General features: G+C 43.7%; 1 protein-coding gene across 1 annotated transcript in view; it reads right to left on the reverse strand.

Annotated features, from left to right (window-relative positions):
• Positions 1-82: 82 nt before the first annotated feature.
• Positions 83-24,682, reverse strand: part of frem3 (Fras1 related extracellular matrix 3) — a 31,570-nt gene continuing 6,970 nt past the window's right edge. Inside the window, exons 3-24 of the mRNA XM_035176324.2 lie at positions 14,046-14,192; positions 12,307-12,537; positions 12,080-12,205; positions 11,639-11,890; positions 8,242-8,391; positions 7,937-8,146; positions 7,242-7,439; positions 6,998-7,162; positions 6,692-6,874; positions 6,470-6,600; positions 5,266-5,424; positions 4,848-5,151; positions 4,631-4,762; positions 4,219-4,550; positions 3,735-3,927; positions 3,547-3,651; positions 3,065-3,192; positions 2,833-2,967; positions 2,235-2,361; positions 1,938-2,125; positions 1,700-1,846; positions 83-1,615 (exon numbers count right to left, since the gene is read on the reverse strand). Coding sequence (XP_035032215.1) covers positions 1,064-1,615; positions 1,700-1,846; positions 1,938-2,125; positions 2,235-2,361; positions 2,833-2,967; positions 3,065-3,192; positions 3,547-3,651; positions 3,735-3,927; positions 4,219-4,550; positions 4,631-4,762; positions 4,848-5,151; positions 5,266-5,424; positions 6,470-6,600; positions 6,692-6,874; positions 6,998-7,162; positions 7,242-7,439; positions 7,937-8,146; positions 8,242-8,391; positions 11,639-11,890; positions 12,080-12,205; positions 12,307-12,537; positions 14,046-14,192 — 4,295 coding nt within the window. The 3' untranslated portion in view covers positions 83-1,063. The remainder of the gene's footprint in view (positions 1,616-1,699; positions 1,847-1,937; positions 2,126-2,234; positions 2,362-2,832; positions 2,968-3,064; positions 3,193-3,546; positions 3,652-3,734; positions 3,928-4,218; positions 4,551-4,630; positions 4,763-4,847; positions 5,152-5,265; positions 5,425-6,469; positions 6,601-6,691; positions 6,875-6,997; positions 7,163-7,241; positions 7,440-7,936; positions 8,147-8,241; positions 8,392-11,638; positions 11,891-12,079; positions 12,206-12,306; positions 12,538-14,045; positions 14,193-24,682) is intronic.

Consider the following 24,682-nt stretch of genomic DNA (forward strand, 5'->3'; position numbering starts at 1 on the left):
AGAAAATGTCTTTTGAAACATCAGAAATAAACCTCCCCCCTTTTTTAAAAAAGTGTGTGCACTATATTAAATAAGACACCGATTCAAAAAATGAACATTTATATTTGGCAGTTGAAGTGTACAAACATCCAAACACTAGAAACTGACACAAAATTAAAAAGCCATAAAATTCTAACAATTAGCACGTTCAAATATACTGTAGAGGAATATTCATAATGTTTGATACTGCACTTGTTTTTTCTCAGAACTTGACTGACAAACTAGAAATAAGTAAAGTTCATGATTCTTCAAGTTTCACCAGGTTGTAATACCTTTAGTCCTGCTGTGAAATGTACACAGATTGTTTTTGCATCCGACTTCAGCCACATTAACCTGAAAAAATGTTTAAAAATCTGCATTCTCAAGACAAAAGATGACATTTAAAAATCCCTTTCAGTGACACCATAGTGATATTGTTAAGTCAGCGGTGGGCAGGTATACTGAAGGCTTCTTAAAGCACAACAGACACAACAGCAATATTAACAATCATTTATCACATCATTCTTTAAGGTCAACTAACATTCAATCTGCTTTTGCTCTAGACAAAACAAATAAATGAACACAGTGAATTACAGTAATAAAAAAAAAAACTTGGTAAACTAATTATTTTTAAAGGAGGAACATAGAAAATGTTTCACTTAATGGTTGCCTTTTACTTGGTAAATAATTGCATTCAGTAAATTGGGATTTTCATGCACTTGCAGACATTGAATAAAGAGGGATATTTTACAACTTGGCAACCGGTAAAGCTGGGGAATATTTTTAAAGGCCTCTACATACATCCATGATTCAGAATAGGCAATAACCTATAATACATTACAGCAAGAACTAACCACCATCAGAGATCAGTAAGAACACTGGTGCTTCCTCTGTGCGTGGGCCACACACACGTACTGTGCTGTCCACCTGGTTGTTCTTGGCTCCTCAGTGCTGCGAGAGTTGGGCATTGAAGGCACATTGGTGAGGGAGACTACAATAGTCTTTTATTTTTAAATAGCAGGCAGGTGTTTGAGGTGGTCCACATCTAGACCTCAGAGCTGTCTGAGCTGCTCCACATGCCCGCTGGGCCCTGGCTGTGGCCCCCGTACGCAGAAGAAGATGAGGTGGTGTACGGCGGGAACTGGCTGCTCTTTTCCCGCCTCTTGCGTCGCAGCAGCAGAATGACGACGGTGGCGATGAGGCAGACGAGCAGGACCAGGCCGATGAGCCCCACCAACATGGGCAGGGTGGAGGTGTCGGCCGGCTCCCTACCAGAGCTCTCCAGCTGGGGGCGCTCCAGGAGAGCGTCGTGGTTTGGGGACCAGGGCTGGCGCTGGCTGACCACCATGCGGTCCGCCCGGTCCAGAGCGATGTGCTGCATGTTGGTGCCACGGTTGTTGTCGACACCGATGTCCTGGGGCACATTGGGGCTAGAGAGAGCGGGGGCGGCGCGGCGGTGGCGAGTGTGGGGCTGCTCAGCGGAGGACACGCTGTGATGGAGGTACTCCACACTACGCTTGCCGATGTTACGGTTGGCGTTTTCTTTGGAGCGGACGGTGTAGATAGTGTGGATGAACCATTCTCGACCGGCAGCCACCTGGGGAAGAAAGATAGTTCAGCTTGATCCTTCTATGTCTACGTGTTAATGTGCAACTCATGAATATCGTAAGTATTCAAAGACCTGGAAAAGTGGAGATGACGACAGCGTGAACCCGTCTGACCCCGGCTGTCTGACCAAAGACAGAGCTCCAGCTGTGTCTTGGGCCAGTGTGGCCTTAAAAGCGACATCGCCAAACGCTGAAGCTTGAGTGTCCGGCTGGGCCTTGTCCTGCAGAGCAACACACACAGAAATCAGGAATGAGATCCAGCTCGTTTGGCTTCAACAACACAACCCAAAGCGTTGTCCTGTCCCATCTTACCAGAATCTTGAATCTGTAAAGCAGAGTTGAAGCGTCTGCCAGGCAGCCATACTCCTTGTTGGTTGGGTTGTATTTGGGAACGTAACCGTCTGCTCCTGTGCAGAGGAAAACTTTCTCGATGCTGCAGGAGAACGAGTCGCCCAGATTCTGGACCGGGTCCACCATCACACGGCCGTAGATCATGGAGCCTGAAGCAAAAGAACAGGTGGAATGGTAAGAGGGACTGTAATATGGGATTCTCTTAGGGTCATGAGCTGTAATTTGACTTAAGGCCCCTGGGTGGCAGCGTTGTCGTACCGTCTGAGAAAGCAGCATCAGTCCCCTCTCCGAAGCCCAGGGAGCCATCGGACAACCACAACTCCTTCTTGGACAACAGGAACATCTGAGTGTTGAGGCTGAACTCTGCTGCAACCGGGTCGCTCACCTGGAACACACGACACGGGTGATCATACCCAGACCAGATCAGTGTTTAGGAAATAAACAGCAATAAGCAATGGGTTAAAAAAAACTTGTTGGAGAGACGGGACATGGGACAAGGGGTGAATCCAAGATTTTTCTTTTCACTTTCTTTAACTTTCTTAGCATTTCATGATGAGATGAGCCCTTTCCCTTGTGCCCTTCTAGTGTCGTAGATGTATTTGTTCATTCTAAAACCATTGGGAGCAAGATGATGTAACCTTTGTTTTGTGAAATATATTCCAATTAGATTTGAGGTATTTTGATATTTCAGACTTGCCGACTAATCCGGGAAAACAATAAAGCCATATTCAACTTATATGAAAGTCTAAATGATTGTTAAGGTGGCATTGCAGTGTCCTCATTAAAAATCGGTGCTCTCACTGATGTAAAAGAAATATATAATGGGGGGGATTTATGTCAGGATGTCCAGACGAACCTGCTGGAAGCGAATGTCCATGTCAAAGGTCAGAGGCTCTCTTGGGTGGCAGACAGGAGGGATGCTGAACTCTCCGTTGGGGGAGGCGATGCAGGGGGTCATCTTCACCGTGTAGGTTCCAGAGTAATCTCGCACCTACAGAGCACGTCACACGGGAACAATGTTAGCGCTTGGTGTTAAGTGTGTGAAGTCTGCTTTACAGTGGGATTTTTCTTTCTCAGCGACGACTCACAGCAAAGTCTGAGACGAAGCTCCACTGCTGCATTGGCTGGTTGTAGGTGGGCTCAGTCCTGACGAGGCCGAGGGTAAACGTCAGCCCGGGGTGGTCGGCGCACATCACCATGGAGGACACGCTGCTCCCTGAAAACAAGCGTATACACTGTCATGAATCTTCTACGCTGCGTTAACGTTGCGGCTGTGTGTCCATCTTTTTTTGGTATTTATAGAGTGACCTTTTTGTATTGTTTGTGCCACTTGCTTCCTAACTGTAAACGCTGCAGGGTGATTTTGACATTTGCTGAAATGACCTCTGGCACTTAAACACAGGAAGGACCCCCAATGTGGAACTCCAGGAATAGATGAAGAGGGGATGTGGGCCACAGGGTAATCCAATATGTGGCTGCTTGTATAGAATGACCCCACAGAATAGGTTTAGGGTGTGGATGGGTGTGTGTGTGTGTGTGTGTGTGTGCGTGCATGTCAGCAGCTCTCTACCTGGATGAGACATCACAAACTGTCCCCTGAAGCGAGCCTCGGTCTTGAAGTGGACAACCAGACGGCCCTCCTCATTTATCCGCATGCTGGTGGGGTACATGGCTCCTATGAGAACAGAGAGTATAGTTTTACAGTGCTAAACAAATGCCACCAACCGGGAGCCGCATGGTTCCTAGGGGAGGACGTACCTTGCAGCTCAGACTCAGGAGGGCTGCCGATTCCGTCCTGCCACAGAATAGCCGTATCGTACACGAAGGTGAGTTTGAGCTCGGACTGCAGGTCGAAATGCTGCCAGCCTCCCACAGCCACGGGAGAGTGGAAGACGTAGGACACGAAGAGTGGGACACGCAAGGTGACGTAGGACTGGACGAGGTTCAGCACCTGAACAAGAGGGAAGACAAGAGACAATTTGGAGAAAGCTGTAAGAAGTTTGTACTCCAACAAATAAGATACAATCATTTCCTCCAGGTGTTGTTATTTATTCATTTAGAGACTAATGAAGCAATTGATAGAAAAAACGACAAAGTTAAGATAATAAAATACATATAAAAAACTAGCAGTGAAAATGTAAGAAATAACTAGTGTTGGATGTGCATGGAAAAATGTACATGGATGTAATTTGCCCTTTCAAGTGAAGATGTGAAAACTGTTTTTCCTCTATGTATTTCCGACCTGTCCATCTGTGCCGATGGAGCCTCCGCAGTCATTCAGAAGCTCCGACATGTCGTAGTAGCTGGTGAACTCCCAGAGGCAGGCCTCCAGGTTGAGGTTCCTGTAGAAGCGCAGAGAGTTGGCCGAACGCATGATGTTGCTGTACTGGTAGGGTGAGGTCTCGCCGATGATCTCCGGGTTCTTTGTGGCGTCGGTGATGAAGCCGTGGCCCGTTTGGATCTCATTGAAGTCCAGTAAGTTGGAGCAGCGGTGGTTTCCCACACGTGTGCCGTCCGGGCTCAGGGTGAGCTCGAAGTTGGACATATGGCGTGTGGAGATCACCGGCAACATGCCTGTCGAGAGCAGGAAGCTTGTTGTTATCAGGGTTTACTTCAGATTAATAACTAATAATGATCCTATGTTGAAAGCTTACCATCCATGTGAGGCATGTTGACAGTTAGTTTGATGAGGTTGGGGAAGTCTGGGTCATCTGGGCCGGTGTAACGGATCTTAGCAGAGAAAGGTTCGGCTCCGACCGTCCCTTGGACGCGAGGCTGACACATACCTGCCAAGAGTTAAAGTCAGTTAAAGCAATTATCTCCATATCAGCACAACACTTTTCACCGGAGTCTCCTCTACGTTCCGCTCACCCTCCTCCTTGCTGATCACAGCTATGGGACTGGACAGCTCCAGGCCTGCGTCTCCGTTGGCGTTGAAGGCTCTCGCCGCACATTGAACCCTGGAGCCGGCTTGGAAGTAGATTGAATCAAAGGTGATGGACTTGGTGTTGGTGAAGAAAGTGTTGGTGTCCACCTCCCTCATGGGGCTGGTCACACCATCGGACCCGGTGGGAGCGCTGACCAGCCAGCGGTACTGGGTGAGGGTGTCGTTGATGTTCTCCGAAGAGCAGATGGAGCCAGTTTTGTCAAAGTCGTTGTACTTAGGGTTGCAGGCCTGACAAAAAAGAAGAAAAACAGATGGTGGATTAACATATATTTTTAAACAACCATTCAAGTTCTGTATTTTCTAAATGATGAACAGAAAGTGAAGCAGCAGCATCCCACTCACCGTCACACAAACAACAGGGTATCCGTTTTGTGGCTGGGGCTTGTCTTTGGTTTTCACAGTGTCATCGTACATGAGCAGGGAGACCACCTGCGGCACTGCAGGGAAGGTGACGTCTGCTACACTGTCCATCTCCTCAATGTAGACGATGGCTTTGTTCATCTGGCGAGGAGAAGAAAGTTAGCAGGCTGTCAACTTTAAAAACTGGCCAACATTTTAAATGAAGCTGTGACCTCTGCCAGTGAGGTTACAGTTTTATGCTGATTCTGCGACTGTGTAGTCATCTATGAATCAGTTTCACCTGCATACTGTAACTCTCAAAATATAACTTAACAAGTCAACAAGTCATTTTACCAAAGACGAGAGGCTGGTCTTGATATTCCCCCTCTAACAAATCATGAAGTTTTTCTCACAAAATGATGAGAACAAAGTTAGTTTAATAGTTTGTTTTTTTACTAACTATACCATTTTCCTGAAGATTGGCAGCCAGTATATAAAAGCAATTACCTTTCAGTACATTGTGCATTTTACAGCCAACTTAACATGCGATATTAACTCTGAGCTATCCCACACAATTTTACGGCATTTCACACATACAGCGTACGTGGTGCTGCAGCTGCATGATCGTCTTACAGGGTCGTAACTCTTAGGTCATGGGTCTGATAAACTTTAAATTTAGATTCCTCCTGCACAGAGCTCTTCTGGTCTGTGTGTTGATTGAGATATGACCCAAAACATCGGCACGATTATCTACACGTCTCTTCTGGTTCAGATTAAGATGAAAAATCCTTGGTTATGAGGATTGTTTTGGATGCCAATAAGCCATTTTTTGTCATCTACCATAAAAGCTCAAGACAATTTAGCCAGAGACAAAGCTATTTCTGTCACGTGAACAGTACCTGCCTGATGTGGAGCACAGGGTTAGAATATCACGGTTCTGTTTATAGGTTCGTCTACTGTTTGGCTCTGCTGGGACATTCCCCTCAGCATCTCATTCCAACCGGACAAGCTTTTTATATAACTCTGTGGTTCGGGCTTGCTGACAGCAATGCCAGCTGCTGCCTGGCTATTTAAACATGGGGCTGACATGACAGGGCGCACGCTCACGTGTGTAGATATACAGCACTGTACATGTGCACATGCAGGATTTGAGGATTTACATCTGATTGTGTGTGTGTGTCTGATTGTGTGTCTGCCATTGTCTCACCTGTACTTCAGCCACCATGTTGTCGTCAGGCTTCATGTGCACGATGAAGGCCTCTCTCATCTCTCTCTGACCGTCGTAGAGGATCTCGATCTCCACAAAGTGTTCCTTCTCACCCTCCTTGAACTCAACATCTTAGAAACCCAGGCAAAGGAGTGAGGAACGAGCCAAAAGATCAAATCTCCAACATAAAATTGCGACAGGAGGCCTTGAGCGGGTTCTTACCCTCTGACAGCGGGTTGTAGTCCTCCCCAGAGGTCGCAGAGCCGTCTTTGGTGTGCACCCTCACTACTGAGACCTTGGATGTGTCTCCGATACGCAGGATAGGAATCTTCACTATCGCCACATCACCTTTGACCTGGGGTTCACGAATACTGTACTTGATCTCAGCGAAACGGATGATGGGCTCTGGATGAGGAAACAGAGGGAACTCGTGAGCAAAAACCACCATCGATATTATGTTAATCACAAAACAGAACAACACGAGTGGTTTGCTTGTTTCTGGGAATCTTAAATATGTAAATCACTCACTGTCTTTCTCATCTGTGACTGTGACCAGCGCCTCCTTCTGCTCCCCGACAGAGGCTCCGTACGGAGACTTGCTCTTCGGAGATCCCAGGACCAGGCGGAACTCCTCGTCCTCCTCGTGGACGGTGTCGTCCATCAGGCTGACCACACACGGCTTCTCTGTCTCACCTGGAGGACAAATGTTAACAGAGTCAGTGAAGTGCTGCAATGGAACAGATTTAAAAGCTGGAGAGGAGGCGAGTCTCACCTGGTTGGAAGGTGATGATGGATGCATCGGTGTTGGGCCTCTCACTGTAGTCCATCATGACCTGAGCAGAGCCCTGGCGGGTGTAACAGCGCACCGTGGACACGAGGCTGATGTCTCCACTGCGGTACACTATGGCTTTTACCTCACTGTCAGACTCATCCACCTTGTAGCTGCCTTCTTTAAACTGAACCTTCGGCACTGCAAGGACAATAATCAGCTTGTTACAAGAGCATCTATAGTGATGGCAATTTGCACAAATTAATTTTTCTGTATTTGAATTACTCTCTAAGCACACGCATTATTATAAGCAGATATAAGGACATTTCAAAGTGTTTGATTGAGTAGTTGTCAACAAATATAACTGCTATTACTATTTGTAATGACACTAGTTAAGGATTATATAAATATTAACTGTTTATAAATATTTCATGACAGATATTTAAATTATTATAAGTCAATATGTACATGTCTTGTAGTTTGTTATTTGTAAAGGTACAAGAGAAAACTGGAGAGCAATGTATAATAACTTGATAAAAACGAATTTATAACAAATTTATAACAATGTTCTTGTGTGTACCTTCAACTATATACTAGTGTGGTATACTGAGCATTTACTTACTGCTTAAATAATACTGCTAAATAGGGGGATAAAATACACTATTACCAACTTCCGGATATGTGTATTTGACACTTACAGTCAGTGACGCTATCATTGATGGTGATGGTGGTCTTGCTTGGTTCTCCTAGCACGGCATTCATGGGCATCCGTAACACCAGGTCAAAGGTCTCTGGCCCCTCCAGCTCCGGCTGACCCAGGTCGTCCAGGATGGTCACTCTGAACGTCTGCATCGTCACTCCGGGAGCGAAGTCGAGGTTGCGACTAATGCCGACGTAGTCGAGTCCGGCTGCGGGATGGAAATGGAGAGGAAGGTCGTTGATTAACGAGGCAATGCACATAACCGAGTGAGTGTTGTGTTTGTCAAAGTGCGGCTGATTTCACCTTCTGCAGAGACGGGTTCACTCTTTCTGGAGCGCACGGTGACAGTGGCCGTCTTGGACAGATCAGTCCCTGTCCTCCAAACCTTCACCTCGACGTAGCCTGAACTCTCGTCTACAATATACTCTGGTTCCCCAAAGTACAGCGAGGGCTCTGTGGGATATGAATAAAAGATGAGACATGGATGGGCAGAGCCTCATAAACTGTTAATCAACTTGCTACTTGGTTGGTTTCTCAGTACATCAACATATTTTGTGGCTTTGTGATCGGGCCCAGATTGACTGAGCCGAGCAACCTCCTTCATTTCTGAGTCAGCACAGGAAGAGAGCTGTCATCCCTCCTATCCTGTCCTCCTTCCACCTTCCTCTCCCATCACCCCATCTCCTCTGAGTCCAGACCGCTCCATCTCAACTCAACGCCAAAGGGCTGAGTTGAACCTGAACATTAAGGTGTGTGCTTGTGTGTGTGTGTGTGTGTGTGTGTGTGTGTGTGTGTGTGTGTGTGTGTGTGTGTGTGTGTGTGTGTGTGTGTGTGTGTGTGTGTGTGTGTGTGTGTGTGTGTGTGTGTGTGCACTCAGGATGATGCATGAGCGACAGGAAGTTCTACAGATAGAGCAGCAGATAAGCACTATGGAGAAAGAGGAGTGGGGGTTGGCAGAGACAGAGACAGAGGCAGGGGCAACCTTACACTTTGCAAAGGGAGAGGGCAAGAATTCAGACCCCTGGAACTCACTGTCAATTCATCTCTCTTCACTAAGGAATAAAGTTTGTTTTCATCACACTCTTTCCAGCCAGTGGTCTTAAAGATCGAGCTGATAGACCTATAGATTCGGGCCCCGGCTTTAAACGGTGAGGGGAGGAAAGGGCAAAAAAGAAAGAAAACACAGAGAAATCTGCAGTGTAATCTTTGTCAGTGTTATTTATTTTCTGCAAATTGTTTACTAATGCTTTATAGATCAGCTGTAAACCATCATTAAGTTTAAGATTATTATTGTGAGAAAACTACCTAGTTTACTTAATACCTTAAATTTTTGGTAATAATGCATAATTAATTACAGAGGGTTTCTCACTTTCTAATATGACATTAATTCTGCAGGTATAAAAGAAGAAAAATCCCCAATAGAGGATGTTTGTATTAATTTACCTTGATGAATCTCACAATGAATTAGAAGAGAAAGGCATCAGAATGTTTAAAAAGCTGTCATCCTCGAAGTTTGTCAACTTTAATGACTTTTAACTAATTGTCAAAGCATTAGGATAAATCATTCATTAACTACTAATAAAACCATTAGTTCCATTACTGAAACCCATTATAAATTATGTCTTATTAGTAAATGGTTCCTTAATTACTTGCTACAGAAGGTGAAAAGTCAACTTTCCATTGAAATATTGTCATTTGCTATTGCTGTGTTAGTATGTATGTAAGTATGTATGTATGTAAGTATTTATGTATGTATGTAAGTATGTATGTATGTAAGTATGTATGTATGTATGTATGTATGTATGTATGTATGTATGTATGTATGTATGTATGTATGTATGTATGTATGTATGTATATATGCACCTTTGAATCATAAAACCTTTCTGATTACAAGTGAAGAGATTAATTCATATGCAATAAAACACAGTCTTGCTAAGTTGAATACACAATGGTTTCACTTCTGCAGCCTTACTTGCTCTGATTTGACGAGGGAGCTAATATGAGCTAATATTTGCAAACTTTAAATGGATATTGCCGTTTAACTGACTTTACTGTCTCCCTTTTGTTGACTTTATCACTCCTCTTTACTTGTGGTGTTGTTACGTTATATTTAAGCTTTAATACTCTCGGCATTAGTGCTTGAGCAGCAGTGGCGGATCTTTAGCGGATTTATTTAGAAGATGACTGATACGCCGACAGACAACTGATGCTGAGGGAAGGATTTCTGGCAAATGTTCAATGTCTTTCACCCTCTAAGACAGCTACTTAGTACCAGAGGGGTTGTGTGGGGGGGAAACTAGAGCCAACATGGCAACCTTAAAGATCAGCGGGAGGAAGAGGCAGACAAATACAGTAACAAAAGAGGCCCGATGCTGGCGAGGCTCCAGACCCCAAGTTTACACAGACAGGCAGATGGCTGTACACACACACACACACACACACACACACACACACACACACACACACACACACACACACACACACACACACACACACACACACACACACACACACAGAACGCGATTTATGGTGGGGGTGTTACCTCAGGACCCACCAAGAAGTAGCATCACAATAGAGGTTTACACTGAGGAGTCTTCTCTTGTCTCTTCACATGTCTGGGAATGCACGCTGATTATTTATACATAAAATGTCAATTGTGCTTCTGCTCCAAATTGCATGGGAGGGATGCTTGTTCTGCGGGAGGGTCTGTCGCTACAAGAGGCAAGTGCAGGAAATTAGCTTCGGTGAAAAGGTGGCGGGAATGTGAGGAAAACAAAATAAAACTGGCAAAAGAAAGAAAGACGAGAAGGACCTAAAGGATTGTCAGGATTTGAGGGGCTACAGTTTGTCAATATTGTTAAGACAAGAGGAAAAAAACACAGCATTCCTTCTCAGGTTGAAAATGGAAATGCAGGTAGTCGTATATCTTTAGCAGCATTGTGGTGAATACCATCAAACAGAGGAAGAGCGCAAAAACATGCCAGTCATTTGGATTCCCTGCACAATAGTCCCTCTTTCTCCACCACCTGCCTTTTGGTCCCCGCAGACAAAGGGATGCCCTGTGTTTCCCCCTGAGCTCCTCTGAATGCCAATTAGGACGGGGGGTCGCTCCAGGAACACGGCGAGGTTCAAAGCCCTTTTATCTGTCAGATGTGCAGATGTGGGCCAACGTTCGCCGAGGCCGCCATTCTCCATCTCAATACCTGCCTATTGTCATCGTGTTTCTAACACTCAGCCAGACAGACAGACTGACGCAGGCAGAGCGTAGTGGATGAATGAAGCAGGGTGTGTAAACAGAGGAGTTATCGTCTGAGCCATTGGAAAAGTTAATGGAGCTGAAAATACAGTCAAGCCTTTGACATAAGTGCAGTATCCAGGAGGGCTTTTGTTTTTGGGAGCTGTGGTTACGGTGCTGATTCTATTAATAATGTGCAGATACCAAAATGACAATGTGGACAAAGAGCGTAACAACAGCACATGACGCCATGTGTCTCCGACCTCATATTTCCATAAGTACCTGAATCCAAAACAAAGACCAACAACTGAAATAACTTTAAAACTATATCTGCCCCTCTGTCTGTCCATCCATCCATCTGTCTGCTGTAAATAACTGTACGAGTAATTGTTTCTATCTATCTATCTATCTATCTATCTATCTATCTATCTATCTATCTATCTGTCTATTGCCACTCTACTCACCATCATCGCTGTCTGCCAAGATGGTGACCCTGGCGGATGGAAAGTTGGCGCCCACCTGGCCGCCCATGGGCATGCTGAGGCTGATGTTGAAGCTCTCCTCCTCCTCATACAGCGAGTCGTCGATGATGATGATGCGACAGAGTTTCTCACGCTCGTCTTTGTCGAACCGCAGCACGCTGGTGTGGTCCTCAGGCCGCGTGATGTAATCGGAGTAGGACAGGACAGTGCTGGGCATGGTGCCGGTGGCCGTGGCTGAGGAATTATGGGATTAGAGAGGGATACTGGGTCATTAAATAGAAATACATTGTTAACAGTAGCTATCAAAAATGGAGAAAATCATAAAGTCATTATCCTTAATGCAGGTTTTTACGATTTGATCTTAGAATTTTGGATATGTGACGTGATTTTGGTCCCTTATCTCTTCCTTCAGGTTCATCTCACCTTGCTGAGTGAAACAAACGACCATGAGTTCCTGGCTGGCGTCTCCCGAGCGTCTCACTGGTACCAGCAGTTCCCCAATATCCTCCTCAATCTTGAACTCTGCTTGAGGAATAAACACCGTCGACTCTGTTTTGGACGACAAACAGATAAAAAGTGTTAAGATCTACTCAAGTTCATTTTTTGGTAGTAAAACGTCTTTTAAAACAAGTCAAACATCAGATTCTCACCATCTCCGGGATCCACAATCTCCACTGTGGCAATGTCTGGAAACTCCAGCACCGCCATTACCGGGTCGGACAGCTGTATCTCGAAGGTCTCCGAGATCTCGAACTCCTGGTCGGTGATGATCTTCACCCTCCAAGTCGCTGTGGTCTGACCAGGGTTGAACTGAACCTGTTTCTGAGCTTTACCACGGAAGTCCTTATCATTCTTGGCGGTGCCATCCTTCGTGGCAATACCTGAGGGAGAGGGAGGTAGATAAGTTTGAGACGAAGAAGAAAAGAAGATTCAGGTTCTGACTTAAGTGGCTGTGGGATTTCTCAGAGCACTGTTCACTCATTCAAGTCCAAATAGTCAAATAATGGAAATAATGATTTATGTCACAAAATAATTGCTTCAACTAACTTTATTAAGTTTTTAGTATAAAGTTGACCTCAATACTTAACTTAAGGAGGCATAACACACATTTGAATTTTGTTATTTTTGCAAAAAATTGGGTCAACAGAACAAACCATCGTTCTTGTTCTCCTTGAGTGAAGTATGATTTACTAAAGTGAGTATTTATGATTATTTGTTGGGACTTGTTGACCTTATCAGGATATTTCTATATGGCAGCAATTTTATTCAGTCAGCCTGCTGTGATGACAGAAAAAGTGCTAAATGAACGGATGAATGTGCCTTGTAATAAAGATGGTAATGTAAACTATCAGGGAGGAAACCCAGTAACTGTATGTGAGTAGAACAAATGCTTAAAGTTGATTCTGCTGTTATCGTATTGAATTCTTAATATGTTGAACTCGTGAATTATTATGAAATTTACGGAACAAAAGATAATTAGTTTGTACAACTCTTCTGAAAAACGTAAGAGTTGGGTTGTCCACAAAATTTGAAAAACTAGTGCAGTAAACTACCTTTTCTAATTGTATAGGTGAGAGGAACAGCTTATAGATTCTACCTGTTGTCTGAAACCACGTATCACACTGACTATACCTGTATCCTCTCGAACAGAAGAGATTTAAAGGTTAAAATCTGTTTGTTTTGTCTCGCCTTATTTGCTCCTTTGCATCTTCAAAAACAGAAGCGAACATGGCGACAAACCGCGCGTGGTCATAAATCTGTTGCCTGCAAGTGTCAGCCACCAACATGGTGACATTTCAATGTGACCTTTCCTGGGAACGACATGTGCTCTCAATCACACCTCAGTCGCACAGACGAGAGGAAACAAAGCTCCAGTTAAACAAGGAAACAAAAGATTGGGTTGATTTTTTTAGTTTTCTTCTGTTTATCCATGGAGGTGAAGTGAGGACATCCTGCAGCCTTTAGGGAATCTGCACAGATTTTTTAATTGAGCGGCTTGACACGGTCGTTTTACAGCAAGTGTGGCCTTTAAAATGACACATAAATTACATTATATAGTCGAAAGGAACAGTTTTAGGGGCAACAATTCTTTGTAAAACTGTCAGTTTAATAAGGGCAGGTTGTAAAGTGCCATTATCCTTCGTATAAATTTAGCAGTGACACAAATGCTACAGAAATCCCAGCTGCCTTAGAAAATAAGGAAAAGTTACGATGAAAAAAGTTGAATATAATCATATTTCTGCAACTTCCCCTCAAATAATGACAGGTGATCCAAACATTAATTTCAAATATAGTCGTTTAATTCCATTCATTTCCCAAAATTCAAGTTAATAATAATGACGATGATAAAAAAGTAAATTTATTCAGTTCAAAATGTCTCCACACTTACTGACAAAGGAGGTTTCCCCCAGGTATCCTCTGCGCTTCAGTGTCACCTCCAGGAATTTGGCGTCCTCGTCCACCAGGTAGTATTCCTGCTCCAGAGAGATCCAGGCCCAGTTGAGCCGGAAAGGCTGAGGCTTGAGTTTGTTTCCACCTGAAGAGAGAAAGGAATCTTAAAGACCTCAGCATCTCATTTGAAAGACCTGCTCAGCTGCAGGAGGAAACAAACCTGTTTAGTTCTTATTAGGAGTCAGTGAGGCGTGTAAAGTGCAATCTGCTGCAGGATGAAAGGAATCAAAAGGGCGTTTTAATTCTGGAAGGGAAACATGATAACTTAATACCAGGGCTTCCCTAGAACTCACTTCACAGGGACTCAGGAGGAGTTACTTTGCTTCCTGTTTCCACTGATTCTCCGACGAACACTCGGTGCACTGTCGGCTTATGGAAAAAGTCTGTCAGAGTTTGTTTTCCTTCATTAATGAGCGGCCCCTCTTGTGACTCAGCCTCATCTCGTCCACGCTCTGTCGCTCTCCCACTCCAACACAGTAAAGTGTGAGCTGCTTTCTGCCCTGATAGTGACCTCAAAGGCGACTGTAAAGACAGACTGGTTTTTGCCAGATTACTTCCCTCCTTCAAACTGATATGACCACATAGCTTTTATGTCCCAAGACACTGGAATATGGTAACTTTATTAGAGGAGCACCATCATCTTTTAAAAATAAACTTTTAGCTGCACCTTTCAATAGCCTGGTTAGCTGGTTTTAATCACAATCATTATATTTTTATTTTTAATACTTATTATTATTAGATATGTATTATTTAACAAATATATTGTATTAATAAATATAGTATTTTTGTAGTTTAAATCCTTTATATATTGATTTCCTTTTCTTGGTTTTATGTATGTTATTATTGTATTTGTCTGATTATTATATTATTTAATCATATTTTATTCCTACTTTAAAATGTTTGTGATTCTTTGTCTAATGTTTATCTCTTTAATTTCCACATAGTTTTGTGGTTACAACTTCTTTAGAATGAAATGTGCTATATAAATAAAGATCTGCATGTTTGCTTGCATCTTACCACAGTTTTATTCTTTGACAAAATCAGCAGCATATTTACTGTAACACTGAAATCATCTGATCACCTAAATCACAGAGGAGGTTACGTTTTCACCTCCATGCGTTGGTTGGTTGGTTTTTCAGCAGGATTACATAAAAACTACTGAAAATATTTCCACGAAATTTGTCGGAAGGATGGGACCAAGAAGGAACCCAATACATTTTGGGATGGGTCTTGACATAGGTACTGATCGGTGATGCTTAATGGAATTTAAGCAGACGGTTGGAAGGTATGCACTCTACTCAGGTGCCGTTCTAGGTTGCAAGCCCCCTTCATGTAGTCCCTCTTCAATATCAGTGAGGGAGGCCTCGCTCATAAAACACACATCTGAACAAAACACTCAACATGAATCATCCGCAGCTCAGAATCACCGTCACTGATCCACAACTATCGGCCCGATCCTGTCCTTAATCCACACTATCTCATGACTCCTGTAATCCCTCAGACTGTCAGCTCCGTTCTGGTCAGAGACTCGATACTGACTGCTTCAGAGATATTTAAGATTATGGATACTGCTGGATAACATATATATTTTTTAACAACAGTGGTTTAAACGTCTTATCCTCTGGTGGGACCAGCCTGGTGACCTGTGACAGGGGAGATGTGAAACGGGTCAGGCTCAGAGGGTTCTTTGAATCAGAGGGGTTAGAGAGGGTAGTGTCTCTTTAGTCCTGCACGGCTGGTCACACTGGAAGCCGCCCAGTTGACCTAACTCTGTTCAAGACACTTCAGAAACATTGAGTTCGGCAGCGACATGCTCCAGGCATTGGATCCTATTTTTCTAAACTAATAATTTGCTACGTGCTGAGATGCACATCATGTCACAGAAATTAAAAACCTGAATGGTGAACTTGACATCATTTGTCAAAGGCACATGACAAACAGCGTAGAGAGGAGCTTCTGCCCGTCCACACAATACGCCGGCATTGAGCTCAGTTTTGCCTCAGTGAGGAAGAATGAGGCTGCGCTCTTTATGCTACGTGAGTGGGGAGAATGAAAACACTGGGGGGTTGAGTGTGGGTATTCACGATGGGAAAGGGGCCACTTCCTCAAGCCCACATGTCAAAACTGAAGCCGAGCAAAACACGGACGAACCACATGTCACCAAAAAGCAAAAGCACAATCAGGAGGAACTGATAACGATGAGAGTTTTTATTTTGGGGATGACAAAACTGCACCGCGCTGGAATGAAGCACCTGGGAAATGTGAGGATGGGGCAGAAAACAGGAAGACCCGTTTCCATTTCTTCTCACGAAAAGACAACTGTTCTATACATTAGAAGCCAGAATTATAACTTGTGAAATGTGTTAAGATCTGTTGCTTGATGTATCAGCCTGGTTTGGTATGGATGGTTTTGAATTAGGAGTTAGGTTAGTAACTTGTCTTTTAGTTTCTTTAATTTGAGTAGGTGAGTTTAGGTTGTTCGTCTTAAGGTTGTTTTGCTGTTGGCCCGCCCTGAAGCAAAAAACAGAGTTTCAATAAACCTTTAAACGAGCTGTAATAATTTGTTGCTGGTGGTTCTTGGGAGCTGAGATGGGGGGGGGACTCATTCATCATGTTGCGACTGGGTTTTCGTCTCCTTCTGTCTTTTCTGTGCATCTACAGACAGACAGACAGACATATGAATGTAAGAGGAGGAGACAGGGAGCAGCAGACTCCAGCGGGCACACCCACCCTCGACCACGCTCGGGTTTCCAACAGTCACGGCTAAAAATATGGGAAATGTATCATGTCTGCTTTTTGCTCACCACAAATTCCTCAAGTGTTGATACGGGACATGCAAGAATTAAGTTTGGAAAACGTGTGCCTGTCGTTTTGAAACTATAGAGTCGCTATACTCTCTTCAATCAAGAAAGTTTTGACTGATAAGACTCGATCTGCACTCGAGGAAGAATCCAGTTCTCATCTCTACATTTCAACCTGATGCACGAGCTTCGATAATGAGATTGTTTCTGTGCAGGAGAACGTGTGTCCTGGCGCTCGGCCACGTTCTGAGCTGATACGAGGAGAAGTTTAATCAGCGGAGATTATAGAGGATTATCAAAAGAACACGGCCCAGACAAAAAGCTTCCTCTGTTTAAGGTTTCTGCACTGGAGTAAAACAATGGAGCTTTTAATAAATAAGACCTGAACAACACGAGTACTCCATCGTTCTTTAGGCACAAATTGAGCACTATAATTATATATCAACACATTCTTTTAATTGATAAAAAGTGAAGTAAAGAGTCACTTTCCTTCTTCCAAACAGTTGTTGGGTTTTGAGTTCCTGGTTTTTGAGAAATGGTTCAAACAGACAAGTGGAGCATTGACTGATTGTAAAACCGAGCTGATGAAGTGTGTGTGTCACATTGAGAACTGATATGTGTGAACTGGAGGCACAGGTGTGACGCGACTTATATGAAATGACATAAGGGGGCTTGTACGTCTTCCACGGAAACATGTTCAGGGACTTTTCAGTGGCTCGTGATTAAAGAAAGAAAGTTCAATTTTATCTATATGTCAACTTTAAAAAAACCTATAAACTTTAACCTTACATTTAAGTTTAAATTTAAAATTCACTAGTTCCAGATGTTTATTTGTATTGCATCGAATTGCTCACACTCATAAATATCAATCCCCTACAAATGACAGATTTTTTCATCAAGATCCATGAATTCATCTCTGAGAAATCAATGCAAAGTTTGAAAAATCTTGCAATGTTAATGAAAGTGAAAAAAAGAAAAATCCTGGATCCATCCCTAACTCCGGATAGACACCAACATTCAAAACATTCGTCGTTGGCCTATGTCCCATCCCCCCTCCACCAGGTTTCGTGGAAATCTGTTCAGTAGTTTTTGTGTAATGCTGCTGACAAACTAACATATAAACCAACCAACAAACAGACGACATGGTAATAACCACTGTCGTCAAAGGACTGAGGAGATGGGAATAAGTGACATCTGCCATTTTCTTGGACCTGCTCAGTGGACTTAACACTGTGTGGAAAACAGGTGCTTTTCTTTTGCTGTACAAGCACCACAGCAAAAAACCTTTGTCCATCATCTCTTGTACTGCTTCAATGTGCCGGTTTCAGAATTCACTCTCATCCCCTATAAAGTGATATAAAGTCACATGACACATAACTATGGAGAAAAGACTGGGCTCAAGGTCATCAAAGGAAAGCTCTCTCTTTGTCTGTGTCCGTCTGTCTCCGTCTCTGTCTGTTTCTCTGTCTGTGTCTCTGTCTCTCCCACCAGTCTCCCATAGAGTGACAGCTGTACACCCCCCACAGCCACCTCCAAGTTCCCCTTCCTCCCTGTGTCGGCTTTGTTCTCTCAGGGGTTGAACAACTGAGAGGGACAGCAGGCCACAGTCTGGGTGGGCCAGGTCTATACCACCATGGCATGCCCCCAGCCCGCCCGCCTCCGCATTGTTCACGCCAGTGTAGGAGAGGAGGGAATCTCCCTTTCTCCGACTCCTATTGAACACGGCGTCAGACACTGAGGCTGAGGTTGGCATGAGTCTCAACAAATCAGGAAATAAACAAGATGCCTGACTTCACAGAAGGAGATTCTCCAGAGAAACACTGAAACGTTTTAAACTTTAAGACCTGGGACGAAGAAACATAGCCGCACACGTAGAAGTCCATACATCTGCTCTAACGTGAATATAAACATGATTAATGGTCTGATTTATTACAATATTTATGACACACATACTATATTGGACTGGTCATTAAATCCAATACACTGTCGCTCCCTGCCTCAGCTCATATTTCCAGTAGCTTTTCAAACTGACAATCATCATAATTTTCCACTTGGATGAAAAGTTTTATGGGCAGCGCATATTTCTAAATGTCCCTGTTAGCAGCTATTTCATCAATTAGCCCCCTTGTGAGTGATGGTAATAAATGAGGTGGGCGGGGAAGGAATATTAAGGAAGTGAGATGATTTTTTTCCTGTTTTGGAACGTTAGTGAGACCAACAGGTCCAAACCCCCACTCACAAAGCGGTTTCCTACAAAGTGGCTCATATTTGCTCTTTTGATTCGGAACCAAACAGAAATTTGTCCGTGTAAAAATGTGAAACAACCTGGATGAAGGTGCTTCACGGCTCGGAATGACTCAGCTGTGCTTCACATAATTTCAAGTATCCTTCATCCTGCGTCATCAAACCAAACATCAACACAAGTATCCATGACATTACAGCCTCAGGTTCTGTGCAGCGGCGTCAGCGGACTGCAGATTCTTCATCAGCTCATATATTTACACAGCCGTGCTGCCTGCACCATACATAGATGCAGGGGGATAGTGGGTCAGGAGATATCACTGGAAAGGGAGTTCAACATGAGGCTTTGACGTCCACCAACATGATGCAAGGAGGAGCAACCTTCTAAGAATACCTCCATCAAGTGACAAGCGTTGCCATTATTGCATTTCCTCATTAATCATCCTGTTGATATAAATACAGGGGAGATTCCAGGCAGCTATGTTTGGTATTTGAATATGAGAGCATTTTCAAGTATGTTAAGTATTTATAAGTATGTTCTTTTAAATCGCGGAGATGTCAAAAGTCGATGTTTATTTTGATTCCTGTAAAAAGTAAAAAAAGAAATAGTAAGAACTTGGCGCAGCGTCCTCTCTTCCTTCCGAGCAATTCATGTTATAAATTCTGGACGATCAAATGTATTAATATCTGTGACCCTTCTCCCTGGACAGTGGCAACTTGCGCTGTCAATCGACACATTACAGAGGAGAGCGGCTGCTTCGGTTCAGGACAGTGAAAGATCTCAGGAGGATGTTGCAAATTAGGATTTGACAGGACCCGAGAGGCACATCCTCTTTGACCTTTGCTTGCGACACTAGGTTCATGGTGATGAAGACATATGCAGCAGTATGGAGCAATCATCAAAATCATCGTCTTTCACCTTAATAATATGAACACGAATAAGGGAGAGAGGAAAGCAGACACGAAAAACAGAGGCTAGGGATTTCTACCAACAATGTCCATTCATGTACCACGCTAGCCCAAACATGTCAAGTCATGTAGCCTGCTCAAGATTTATCTTCATGCACCAACCGCACTCCACCTGCCTTCTGCCATGCCCCCTTTAAATCAACCTAACAGCCGAATCATTTTCTTTCCTTCCTTCCTTCCTTGATGTGGACTTGATGGATGCAGGATTCTTTTTTCACTTTCTTTAACACTGGAAGATTGTGAGAGCTGTTTTTTTTTTTTACATTTTACATTTTACAGCAATAGTTTTGGATTCACTTCCCTTTAAACCCACAAATGACAACCTCATGGTCACTGAAGCAATGAGGATACATCCCCTGGGCACCATGAGTGTCTTCACTATCACAAATGGTAATCCATTCAAAAGTTGTCAAAATATTACAGTCTACAGCAAACTGCTCGTGTGGCTAAAAGGAAAAGGACAAAGATGAGAGTAAGAGTAACTCAATGACAGCTTGGCTAGAGGCAGCAACAGCTTTGCCATATGAGAGCAGATAAGAATAACCTCTGTAGCCATACATCATAACTCCAAACCCCAGCTGCCTTCAAAATGACATAAATATAAAGAAAGAGGACAAAAGACAGAGAACGAGAGAAAAAACATTGAAAAGGATCGGAGAAAAACCTGGGCGGAAGGAAAAGAGAAGGAAATTGAGACAAGGTCAAAGAGATATAGGAGAAGAATAGTGATACCCAATGGGGTCTTCGAGGAGGGGCAGGAGGGGGAGTGAGAACAGAGCGTGGGGTGTGGTGGAGGGCGCCTGAGAGGCCTCAGCTTCTCCAAGTCAGAGGGGACACCGAGTGTGGCACCATGAGCCAGTAAATCTCCTGCTGACTGTTGACACGGGTGACATGTAAGATCCCACAGTTAGGAAGTGGGGGTGTAACATGGCTCTGTCAATCAACACACACTTGTACTGTGCAGCAGGAGACTCACACTGTACTGAAGAACACTGTGCACACAATCATATTCACGGTTTCTCTTGCTGTTTTTAAATCATTTTCTCTTCGTCGGTATCATCGCACCCTGTTCTCCCAGGGCAGGTAGCTCCGCGGTGGAAGCCTGCGGGTTATCGGGCTATCTGAGAGTGGCTTGGGTTTCTGCAGAGCTCGGAGTGGGGTGACGGAAGACTTTGAAAGGGGATCCCCCCCGGAGCCTTCCCTCTCACGTACACACCTGTCTGCCCGGGATACAACTGCACTTCCAGGCCCGGCTCTGTCTGTGGCCCTGGAGTCTGGAGTCTCCAAGGAAGTGCATTCCTCTCCCGGCTCTGTACGATCACATAACACTCAACCCACTGGGGTCTATGATCCCTCTCCGGAGCTGGAAGACTATATTGTTGCGATTGGGGGGAATTAAAGCACAGAGGCTGATTCTACTTATTTGAATGCAGAGGCTCCGCTCTATTTTATTCCTTATCTCTTGATCAGAGGAGTTTGATTCGTGTTGCAATCAAATCTAAGACTATCTTGCACCTGAGATTGGCAGGATTTCTGAAGACAAATACTCCAAAGTCTAAACATCTGACGTAGTGCACTGGTTTTGAGTCTTAGAAACCTACAGGTGTCCTGACATGTCTGAAAGTAACTTTGGGTTTTTTCTCTTAGCCTGTGGCTCACTGGCCCATGTCAGATGAACGAGGATATATGTAAGCTGTGTACCCACTTGTAAAAACAAGTATATTGCCTGAGTATCCCATACTTTGAAGGGCCCTTGGGCGTTTCTGACCTGTTCACTTGCACACAGGTTATTGCTTTTGCCATAGAAATTCCCAGCAGACAGCGAGAATGACCCGAGTGGAACAACAGTTTGTGTTTGAGGTCACCGCCACATCATTCCTGCAGGGTAAAGTTTGTTATTCTAAGTATTTTACAAGAATTCAAAAGTAAAGTACTGTAAATCATAAAGAAGTGGCCAAAACTAAAAGAAAATTGGATACATTAATTCCTATATAATTACTACTTTATTGGCCTTTTTTCATCATGTTTATCAAACAAAGAAAATAACAATTAACATACTTAAAATAACAATTCAGGATAGAAGACATCAAACTCCTGCTCAGCCCATTAATTGATGTTCCTTCACCTACTTTTGCAGTTTCCACACCGAAATATTTGACTTCTAAAATAAGGGTCTTGAGGAGTCATATTTTCTGTATAAGCTTCTTAAGTAAATGTAAAATGCTGCTGCCTGTCTCACCTGCTTAGGAAGTAGCATTGTAAGTGCTAAAGTGCATTTAGGATTGATTTTTTTCTGTTCAGATAGATGTTAATTAATTACATCTAAATTTGTAAATTGTAACTTTTAGCAGCTCACCGTATACATTGATTCATGCATTGCACACTGAGTACCCAGGTAGTTATCTTTAGCTGAATGTGAACCCCAAAATCTTTGAGAGAACAACACATTTTCACTCCCTGTGGATTCTTAAAAAAAGAAAATCTGCTGGTGAGTATCTGATGAGTCTGTTGTTGCATATTTCAGCTGTGAATGATTTACGCGTCCCTGACACGTTTGTGCATAGAGGTGAGAAGCTGAGGCGACCGGCTGATGTGTCCTGACTCGACAAGAGCAGACTTTCTCCTCAAGAGTTTGGCATTCCACCGCTGACCAGCAGGTTCCGTCCACACCAAGACTTCCCACAGCTGAACGTCCACTCCTGACCTTTTTACTGAGACACACCTCAGCTGTTCCTGGCCACACACACGCTGTTCCTACTTCACACATGGCTCCTCAAAGTCTCTGATTAAGATCTTTATGTCCTTTTCATACATGCCTGCTGCCAACATTTGAGCCTGTAAGACTCCAAGCCAACATGCTCCATTAGGATATGGTAATGACTGTGTGTGTGTGTGTGTGTGTGTGTGTGTGTGTGTGTGTGTTATTGACCCACTAAAGAAGCATCAGTGCAATACAAGTAGCGGCAGGTACCTTTCAAAGAACCTTATTTAGCTAAATTGTTTTACAACACTATGTCTCTGAAACCCAGTGATTCAACTTAATTCCAGGTAAAAACAACTGTTAACAACGGAGGTTAACAGCCTGTTACATCATTGTGGTCGGTTCTCATTTAGGAAGGATTCTCCCTGTTTTGGACAATTGCAGTTGAATTTCTGTTTCTGTCTTTCTGTCAGAATGATTGACTCGGCCAATGAGGTTAGCTTTTCACCTGCGTTTGTCTGTCAGTTAGCTGGACTACGCAAAAACTACTGGATTGATTACCGCAAACCTAGTTGGAAGGATGGAGTATGGGTCAAGGAAGAACACATACAATTGGTGTGGATACGGATCAGGGGCGGATCCAGGATTTTAGTCGATCACTTTATTTATTACTACGAGATATATCGATTGTTTTCCCACATTTTTATTGATTTCTCAGGGAATAATCCATGGATCTTCATATCAGACATGTTTAGGGGACTGATATTTATGAGTGTGTTCAATTTGGTGCAGATCCAAATAAAAAACTGGATCTAGAGATTTTAAATGTGGGTTAATTAAGGGGACTGTTGGGCCTTGGTGGAGGTATGCGTTTAAAAAAAAGTATCCTAAGAGAGACCTGACCAAAGACTTAGCTACTATTTATTTTCATTCCAAACTTCAACGTTGTGAATCATGTTTTCATTCTGTGGAGTCAAACTATAAACCCCATGAAAAGCTTTGCTAACGGAGGCCAGTTTAAGTGGAAAATCTTTGCTGCAAATCTCTCCTGACAGTTTTCTTTCCGTCACAAACAGCTCACCTACTTAGATTTATCACCAGATAGGCTGGCCATCCACATGCTCTCCAGCTACATGCCCCTACACGTCCTGGATAATACCCCCCAGACCAACCCCTCCTCCGGCAGTCACCTCTTCAACACTTCACATCAGTGATTCACCGGTCGGCTCATCTCCCTTATCTCTTATTTGATCTCTTTACCAGATGTTTGTGTGAATACCGATGGATACGTGGTGTGCTGAGGGTTCATCCCCCATTATGTGCAATGACATATGTTTACGCTATTAATTACATATATATACATTAGTGTGAGGCCCTGTCTGTGCCCTCTACATGTGAACTGTGGCCATGCAGAAACATGGGTTTTGTTCCATGTCCCGGCCTGCACCACTGCACCTGGTTCAGCTGAGTTGGATGGAAGCTTAAACAAAGTGGGAAAGCAAACAAAAAAGCAGCGCTGAGCTAATTGAAGCCCTTGTTCCCTTCCTGTGGTTAAACCTCCACTTAGAGACAGACGTGCCAACCAGATTCGCTTCAGGCAGATTTATAGGTAACATTTCTTAATGAGGAACGATACACTGAAAAGAAATATCATTAACAACATTGGTGAAGAGTATAGATACTAATAATGGCTATGTTGTCTCACGTTAGAGCTGCTGACGCTTATTAGAATTATCACCTCCCTCACTAACAGCCTGGGGAAAGAGTTAATTAGTAGGCGTTCAGTCGAGGCTAATATGAGGCTTCACTTTGCCGACAAAAAGACGGTAATTTGGCAAAAGCTCACGTAATCGTGGCCCAGCC

The sequence above is a fragment of the Hippoglossus stenolepis genome, chromosome 2 (genome assembly GCF_022539355.2).
Source record: "Hippoglossus stenolepis isolate QCI-W04-F060 chromosome 2, HSTE1.2, whole genome shotgun sequence".
In the NCBI taxonomy this organism is placed as follows: Eukaryota; Metazoa; Chordata; class Actinopteri; order Pleuronectiformes; family Pleuronectidae; genus Hippoglossus; species Hippoglossus stenolepis.